The sequence below is a fragment of the Sebastes fasciatus genome, chromosome 16 (assembly GCF_043250625.1).
Source record: "Sebastes fasciatus isolate fSebFas1 chromosome 16, fSebFas1.pri, whole genome shotgun sequence".
In the NCBI taxonomy this organism is placed as follows: domain Eukaryota; kingdom Metazoa; phylum Chordata; class Actinopteri; order Perciformes; family Sebastidae; genus Sebastes; species Sebastes fasciatus.
The window spans coordinates 15,219,946-15,229,641 of record NC_133810.1 but is presented as its reverse complement, the minus strand read 5'-3'; the positions used below and the strand labels follow the sequence as shown (position 1 = coordinate 15,229,641).

At 38.0% G+C, this 9,696-nt stretch overlaps 1 protein-coding gene across 1 annotated transcript; it reads left to right on the top strand.

Moving 5' to 3' along the window:
• The first annotated feature begins 4,488 nt into the window (after window positions 1-4,488).
• Window positions 4,489-8,416, top strand: hmgb1a (high mobility group box 1a). Its single transcript, XM_074612208.1, has 5 exons — window positions 4,489-4,626; window positions 6,797-6,959; window positions 7,125-7,270; window positions 7,414-7,588; window positions 7,725-8,416. Exons 2-5 carry the CDS (start codon window positions 6,813-6,815, stop codon window positions 7,875-7,877), a joined length of 621 nt encoding a protein of 206 aa, XP_074468309.1. The 5' UTR covers window positions 4,489-4,626; window positions 6,797-6,812; the 3' UTR covers window positions 7,878-8,416.
• Window positions 8,417-9,696: the final 1,280 nt, after the last annotated feature.

The following is a 9,696-nucleotide window of genomic DNA, read 5'->3' as shown; positions in this document are numbered from 1 at the left end:
ACACTTCATAAATTATAATTATCTTTATAGCAATAGGCCTAGGCAATTATTATTATTGCTTGTCTTCAAAGGCATCATTTTAGAAGGGAATTATAAATCTTGAATAACATATTATATAATATTATATATAAATATATATATATATATATTATAAATGTAACTTGTTATATTATATATATATATATTTATACTTGTTAGACAAGCAGTTTATATTTCAATCTTAAAAACATGGTATTTAAGATTTACATTTCCCTTCTAAAATTATGCCTTTGAATGAATATATATATATATATATATATATATATATATTATTATTTGTGGTAATAGTAATATAATCATATGTAATATATTTATTATATATGTAATAAAATATAATAAGTTCAATTGCAATTCTATTTATTTATTTATTTATTAGTGGTAATAGTAGATATTCATTTACCCCACATTAATAATGGCATTGCCCATCACAAATTACAAGCCCCACCCCCCCACACACAATTTTTAACAGTTTATTCAGAGTTTAGAGTTAATTAGAAACAGCAGAACTGCTTACTATATTATATAGAACTATTATTACATTATTATAACTATTTTAAACTGATATAAAACAGAAGAGCAACCTTTCGTATTTGCGAACTTGAGACCAAAACGATGAATTAATTGTCAAAATTGAAACTGATTAGCCTAATTATCTGCTCTGATATTTCAGATATACTTGCAACAGTACGTCACCTGAGATACTTCTATTTTGGAAGACTAGCCTGTATAAATGTCTCCTTCATCCAGTCTGTAGTTATCTGGTTTTGTAAATAAAGCTGATTTATTATTTATTTATTTGAGAGGTAGAAGGATGGAGTTTATTTGGGTGGGGGTGGGATGGGGGTTACATATGTCACCTCACTCTGGTTCTATAGTACATCCCAACTCTCACACCTCCTGCTCTTGTAACCCTCCCCAACCCACCACACACATATTCACAGACGTGCACACACATGTCTCCCTCCACCCTATCCCGCCTCTTGCATGTGCCCTCCTCCCTTAAGCCCCTCCTGTATCTCCTACTCTCCTGTCCTCTATTTTTCCTCTTGATGACAAAATGAATTTGCATATCTTTCCCAGGGAGGGCTCATTAGAATGCATAAACCGGCCGCCTCCTCGCCTCATGAGCAGGCTATAGCTTTCTGCCGTGGCATCTCCTGATGCAAAATGAGACACAGACAGGCAGCATCACAGGCAGACATGTGGCCTGAGTCTGGGTTGTGATTGGCATTTGGAATCAGTTCCCCCTTCCCATTCTTAATTCAAGGATAAGAATAAACTCTGTCAGCCATTTTTCTTTGTTTCTATATTAACTGCTAAACCGAAGCATATTTATTAGATACCCATTACCTCATTAAATGCATATAGAAACAATTAATTATTTCTTAAGCACGTATGGTTATAATATTACCCTCAGAGGGCATATGATTACGTTTTGCAAATCATAATGAACTTGGACATGTTCTTTATTTTAGCACCCCACCCCCCACCACCATATTTAAACACACAGACAATCCTTTAAAGACAGATAATTCCATTACCTCCACTTTGGGCAAAATAAGCAAGTCATCTTGAGAAAGGCCCCTTTCACAGTCTGAAATCCTCATCCTGAAATATTTGCAGGCTGGCCAGCTCAATGGACGCCCTTTTCTCCTCTGTTTATATGTGACTGTTTTACCTATGGTGGCGTTAAGCGGAGGTCACGAGGTCACAAACATCAGTATTCTACTGGAAATGTGAATATAAACAGAAAAATACATATGCACAGTTCTTGTATAATATGTAAGTTATAACCCCTAGTTATGTTCAATTACACTAGTGCACAGCATATTGTATGTACAGTATATATTGGCAGGAGATTAAGGACACAGTTAATGGGAAAGTTCAGTTAAATAAATTCGAATCTTTGTCTGATGGTGGCGCTAGAGCAAGGTCACATTGTCATCAAACTCATTACAGTAGGTTTCTTTGAATAGCACAAGTGTGCACAGCAAATTTCACATCTATGTAACTTTAGAAGATCTGTCGTCGAGCAGACAAACAAGCAAAAACACAATCAGATGACCTCTTGACATCTCGACAGAGCTAATAAGCCGAATTGGTCAACTGTACAACAGCAGCACAAGACAATGTGGTTTTAGAGTGTTGCTGAATTTGTATAAGATATGACAGGAAATCGGGTGGAAAAACTGTGAAAACCTTATGAGATACGCTGTAGTAGGCTATATATTCTGTATTATAATCTGAATTAAATTATCATAAAAGGAGGATATTGTTAGTGTTAAGTAAAATATTAGTTATTAATCTGGTCTAACACAATGTCATTGCATAACAAATTAAAATAACATAAAACAGCCTTAAAAGCCCTTATCTGTTTATATATAATATGGCTGGCAACAGTGGGTTGCATTAAAATGAATGGATTCTCACTATTGTCTTTTTCCAATGTAAGTATATTGTAATTTTGAGCTTTAACCAGTTAATTGCACAGAGCAATGTGTCTGGGGTTGGGAGTGAAAAGCCCTCTGCGGCTATCATATTGTACAGACCTATTATATCTATTGGACCTGCAATTAGCAAGTTTGAATATATTATTGCAAAACAACAGGCCTGCAAGCAACATTTCACTCAGTCTAATTGTAAAAACAAATTGTCAAATTCCTTCTCTCTAACATAATAATAATAATAAACTGCTTTATCCACTAACTTTGGCTTAAACAGTACAGTAGCTCTTTGATCTCCATCAGTTTTAATTGGGGATGAGCACATTATCATCTTTCAATCAGCTACTGTACATGAAGCCAATAAAAATGACACCAAAAAAACATATTGTGCTGAGAAAAATAAAATTGATCAATCTCAAGGCCTATATTTAAGACATTTATCATGATTTGATGCTTATTGATACATTAGCCTAGGGACTAATATGGACTACAGGCTTATAAGCAAACATACAGCACTAAATAAGTGTGTACTGTAATTATTATGTATGCATGTAAAGACTAAAACACTGCGTGGTATAGTCAGTTTTTGAGGTTTTCTCAATAATCGGTTGAAAATTAAAATCACTGTTTACAGTGTAATTAACAAATTCAAAGTATTGTCAAATTCCTTCCTTCTAACTATAAACTGCTTTATCCACTAACTTTGGCTTAAACAGTACAGTAGCTCTTTGATCGCCAAAATGTTTAATTGGGGATGAGCACACTATCATCTTTCTATCAGCTATACTGTATATGAAGCCTATAAATATGAGACCAAAAAGCATATTGTGCTGAGAAAAATAAAATCTCGAGGCCTAGTAGGCCCATATATTTAATGCATTTATCATGATTTGATGCCTATTGATATATTAGCCTAATAGGGACTATACAGGCTTATAAGCAAACATACAGCACTGAATAAGTAGACTGCAATCATTATGTATGCATGTAAAGACTAAAAACACTGTGTGGTATAGTCAATAATCGGTTGAAAATTAAAATCACTGTTTACAGTGTAATTAACAAATTCAAAGTATTGTCAAATTCCTTCCTTCTAACTATAAACTGCTTTATCCACTAACTTTGGCTTAAACTGTACAGCAGCTCTTTGATCTCCATACCTTTTAATTGGGGATGAGCACACTATCATCTTTCAATCAGCTATACTGTATATGAAGCCTATAAATATGAGACCAAAAAGCATATTGTGCTGAGAAAAATAAAATGTAATGATTTGAATAAAATCATGATTTGATGCCTATTGATGTATTAGCCTAATAGGGACTACAGGCTTATAAGCAAACCTACAGCACTGAATAAGTATGCTGTAATCATTATGTATGCATGTAAAGACTAAAAACACTGTGTGGTATAGTCAGCGTAGTGAGGTTTTCTCAATAATTGGGCTGAAAATTAAAATCACACTTTATACTGTAATTAAGCTGCAGACTATTAACTGCATTGTTTTCATTCTAACTCAGAGCCAAATTCTTTCAAATGTCATATCCAGTGCATGTGGGGGTGGTGAGGAAACATCTGCTATATCGTTTAAACGTGAATACTCTATGTTCACTTTATGCATTTTCAAAGTCCTAATTTCGCAAATAAAGCTCAGGTGTATTGACGATGCATTGGACAATAGGAGCTGGTTGATGAAGAGGAGGACAGCATGTCTAACAACCATCGCATAACATTTTATACAGCCTGCCTAGTTCACTGACTGCAAGCCGCTCCACGTTGTCTCATTCATTTAACTTGCCTACTGTAACACTGTGCTCAACGTAGTGAATTCAATACTATGGCAAACACACTACACTACTACCAGCTCCAGCATGCTGGGACACGAAGAATTTTTGTATACACGCGCCTCGGAAAACTTCAGTGACGTTTCACAAAAGGCAGCCAATCAGAGCTCTTCTTCTATTAGGACAATGAAAAGCCGCCGGCCAATCAGAGGAGCGCCAGACCGGGCGCTGACCAATAGGAAGAGAGCTCCGCCGAGAGTAATGTTAGAGAGCTGAAGACTGAAGAGACACTGCGTATCGCCTATGTTCCCTCACACACAGCCATTGCAGAGCATTGAGATCCAGCGATAGTCCCACTGGTAAGTATCACACACGACATATTTTAAGTACTGTAATGATGATAACATTTATAAATATCTTACTTATATGTTTGCTATGGTTGAAGACAAAACATCTTATTGCTTGTGAATGATTTTAATGCTTTTAAGGTTAAAAAAACAACAAAATAACGGGATGTTAAAGCAGGTAACGTTATCCTGCACTGGGAGTAGTGGAACCAGACCGCTATATGGAGAAAAAAAAGGAAGAAATTAATATTAACCTTGAGTGAATTCGACGAAAATTGTTCATTTTGGTAAATAGGAATAATTTTGTATATTAATGTTGTGTCATATAGTACAAAATGGATACGATGAAACGGTAGAAAATCACGTAAAAAAGAAAAATGTGTAGCTTGGACAACACTGGTTAGCGACAATGGTGTAGAAGACTGTCTGCTATAGCCATTGCAGTGCATTTGCCTGTCATGTAAAGGTTTCTCATAAAAACGTTAAAATTTATAAAAACATAAGAAAAAGAAACACCGACTCAAGATGGATACAGTCATATATTTAGTTTGCTATAATACAAATGAGAAAACGGTGAAAAAATTACCTCACTGATCTGCGCTTTTCTACTGTAATGGCTGACTGTATTCGCATAGGAAAGAGCAGAGCAGCGAGGCTGTGTAGTGACAGAGAGGCGCAGTTCACTTCAACTTTTTCTAACCGTGTTTTCTCGCCAAACAAACCCGTAACTATAAAATGTAACGACGGCAAAAGAAAGTTCAACATCTCATGATTCCAACGACACCATTGCGGTATTTTTCCGACGCTTATAAAGGGTTTTAATCGCGGGTTGAAATGAAGTGGTCGCACCTCGTCTGCGGTCGCTCTGCCCTCTATTGGGGCTGTGCGTTGACACAAAGAGAAGGAGCCATATTCTCCATGTTAGTGGATGAAGACGAGCGGCCATTAGGAGGCTCATAGAAACCAAGGCAGTAGCTACCGCTCATAGACACAGCACAGACCCAATGTATTACTATACAAACCGGCTAGTGCAATAGGAATCCATCGGGGGAAATATTTTGTCTATTTCGCCGGCTTTCCAGACGTATTTGTCGCGTTGCAAAGCGAACTGCAGGGCGGGAGGAGACATTTGAGGGGGACTTTCTTTCATGAAGAAGGCATTCTCACAAAATGGAAGAAGAAATATTGCCGTCGTTGTTGACCTCCTTTTCCTACAACGAAAGCCTATGCGCCATTACTATACTCCGGTCGACACACACAGCTTTAACTGGGACTTACAGTAGCGTTTAACAGGGAAAAACATACAGAAAATGAAGAGTTTTAAAACACATTTTACAAATCTTTTGCAATTATTTACAGAATAAGAAGACTGATAAGAGAAGATTGTTTAATCACATTTTAAGTGTTATTTGCCAATAAATACACATTTAATGTGCAAGTTGTCTTTTTTTGTGTCAAAGTTATTTCTTTTATGAAACATGAATATAATGAAATAAGGTTTTTTTCCCACATGGATAATTTCTTTATTGCAGATTTTTTTTTTTTTGTGCAAAAACAAAAAAGATACATTTTGTCTCCATTGCACACAATAAGGTTTATGTTATGCAGGAAGTTTTGCAGATTCATGTGGAAGTAGCGGAAAAGCGCATCTCTGCATGGAAAATATATATATTTATGAGTGTTTTTATCAGATTTTTATGCTTTTAGCCAGTTTTTAATCAACAAAAATGGGAGTTGACCACTTAGTTTTATTTAAAGGCCACGGCACAGATCACACCAATAAATAAAGTGATTTTCAGCGCAGTAGTCTGTGCTGTTGTAACGGGTCTTAACTTAGTGCAGTTTGACAGCAGGGAGGGCGGGTCTCGAAAGTAGTGCCATCAATACTAGTGGTCAATGGAGGGAAATAAAAAAGACATGCCCATAGTATAGTACGAGGAACATGGTAGGTGGGTATATCTTACATGCTATTTATTATTTATATTTAGAATTAAGGTTTTAATTGATACTTTTTTTTTTTTTTTTTTTTTTTTTTTTATAAATACAGCTTTTAGAATTTATATTTTTGATAATTTTTTTTTTTTTTTTCACTTTGTCTTCCCCAAAGTAGACCATGCAAATACAATTCATATTTGAATACCTAATGCACTAGCACAGCTAACCTAAAACATTTGCTTTTTAGATTGACTGCCGTCAAGATGGTGAAAGAACCAGGAAAGCCGAGGGGCAAGATGTCCTCCTATGCCTATTTTGTCCAGACTTGTCGGGAGGAGCACAAGAAGAAGCACCCCGAAGCTTCGGTCAACTTCTCTGAGTTCTCCAAGAAGTGCTCTGAGCGGTGGAAGGTAGGATGGATGGATGATGGTGATCCACTTGTAGTCTGCTTCTTAAACTCCACATCTCATTCTTGAGAGAGGGCCTACATGCCACTCTTCATTAGTGTCTGAGTCAAAAAAGGAATACTTAAGTACGAAGACAGTACAATCAGCAAGTTACTTCTCTATTTTCAGATGATGTCTGCCAAGGAGAAGGGTAAATTTGAGGACCTGGCCAGGTCGGACAAGGTACGCTATGAGAGGGAGATGATGAGCTACATACCACCCAGGGGATCCAAGACGAAGAAGTTCAAGGACCCTAATGCCCCCAAGAGACCCCCGTAAGTACTGCAAGTCAACACTTCATGATTTTACAGCCTCTTGAAAGAGAAAAAACCCCAATCTGAACAGCTTGTTGTAAAGACACAATATGAAGCATGTTTTACTGTGTAAATGACAAGCTTGTCTCTTGTTTTTTTTCCAGATCTGCCTTCTTCGTCTTTTGCGCGGAGTATCGCCCCAAGGTGAAAGGCGAGGCCCCTGGTCTGACCATTGGAGAAGTTGCCAAGAGGCTGGGTGAGATGTGGAACGGCACCGCTTCAGAGGACAAGCAGCCCTTTGAGAAGAAGGCAGCTAAATTGAAGGAGAAGTATGAGAAGGTAATGACAACCACTTTTTTTTTTTTTTACAAATGATAATTCACGTTGTGCTGCTCTCCCTTTTGAGCTTTAATTAGGAATGACTGTACTTAAGGTCTCGGCATTAATTCAATATCTTTTCATTCCTCCACCGCAGGACGTCGCAGCATACCGCGCTAAGGGCAAACCAGGCGCCGCACCAACAGCAGCAGCACCAAGCAAAGCCCCGGCCAAGGTAGAGAAGAAGGACGACGACGATGACGACGATGATGACGAGGAGGACGACGACTTCGATGATGACGACGACTAGTAGCTGGGGAGTTACACGTGTAGTGGTCATTTTCTTGTTTATAAAGCATTTAACCCCCTTGTACACACTTCACTTACTGAAAGAAAATACGTTAGTATCCAAGGGGTAGGAAAAAAAACAACAAAAAAGGCTGTGTATATCAGTTGTTTTTATGCTGTACAGTTTTTTTCTCCTTTTTTGTATAGTTGACACTACACAAGTATTGTGTCTGTATCTTTCTGCCAGTCTTATTTTTTTTCAGTGATAGTTCCTAGACCACTATCCTGCCTGGTACAGTGTAAAGGGTTGGGCTTACAGTATTTACCCTAGCTAGAGGTGCACAGCACATAAAAAAACGTTCTAAGTTTAGATCTGAGTGTCTCTTCTTTTTTTCCCCTGTGTTTTTATTTCAAATGACATGTTATCAAAATTGACGTATCACAGTTGTTTTACTGATCTTTATGTACCACTGTAATAGCAAGAATAAGAAAAAAAACCGCCTTGTTTATTGTTGAAAGTTAAATTGCTTCTGATGTCAATAAACATTTTTTTTTAATAAATCTGTTTTGAAGTGTGTGAACATTAATACACAATTCCTCTGTGTAAAAACTTCAATATGGTCCACCAAAACAACCCCTTTTTCTGCACTGGAATACTAGCACCACCAAAATGAATGCAAACATAAAATCTATATGACTGATTATTATTTCCATCTTTCTGGAGTCGAGTTAGTGTGCTAACTTTACTCTGTAAAGTAAATTATGATGCTGGGGGACAATTGAATAGAGTGGGGGAAACATCCTAACAACTCAGGCCTTGATATGCTGTTCCTATGAAGAATGACTCATCACCAAAACTGTTTACGTGTCGAGTGTTTTTAGCCGACTGCAGATGTATGCAAACAAGCAGCAGCTCCTTGTCTTAGTGGAGATACACTGAAAGTTGTAGCATGATTGCTCCGCATGCCTACATGCATCACTGACTGTCCCTGTTTTATTTAGATACAGCTGCTTCATCTCTCACGTACTCCTATCCAGGGTAAAAAAAAAAAAAAAAAGACCATTTATATAAGAAGGATTATGTGCTTTGAAAAACCCAGTGACATAAGAATATGGCTGATGCAGTCCAAACCTAAAAGGCACACACGCTGTACATTGTGGGTGTCAACAACACAGTTTCCCTCATGGGAGAGATCTTACTCAGACGGGGGTTACCAGCTCTCAGCCTGAGCATACACAAGTATTCATTGAAATGAGCCAAGCAGCACGGACATGCCTCTGATCTGTGATGTAAATTACAAGGATGTATTTCCCTCTGTGCTGCATATCTGCTCAGTCGAGCACTGATGTCAGCCTTGGTCTACTAAATGAGCCTTGGTATCAAGTAGTAGGCGATGGCGGACAGGCAGACACAGGGCAGCAGCTGACCTCTGCACTGCTCTGATAAAGCCCAGCCGGTCCCTGAAGGTGACACAGCCCTCTTGCTATCCCCGATCACTCCTCACACTCAGTGAGGAAGCTTTGCTTTTCCCTGTTAAATCTGAATCCGGCGGATGATGCCAACCTTGAGTCATATCACGGATGTGTTGTCTGTGCACTGGAGGCAAACATACACAGCACACCAAACATGTGACAGCTGCTGTCACTGCTGATTATTATTTCCCCCACTGTTCCTGTGTGTGCAATGTGCAGCACGGCCTGGCTGCAACAGATTGAGGTTTTATAACGGTGAATGTTTACACTCCCATCCTCTGAATGGGCCAACAGATTGTGCTTTTCTATACAGCACTGGATGAAGCAGGAGAAAGGGGGAAACTATGCTCGAACAGTTGCAGCGCCTC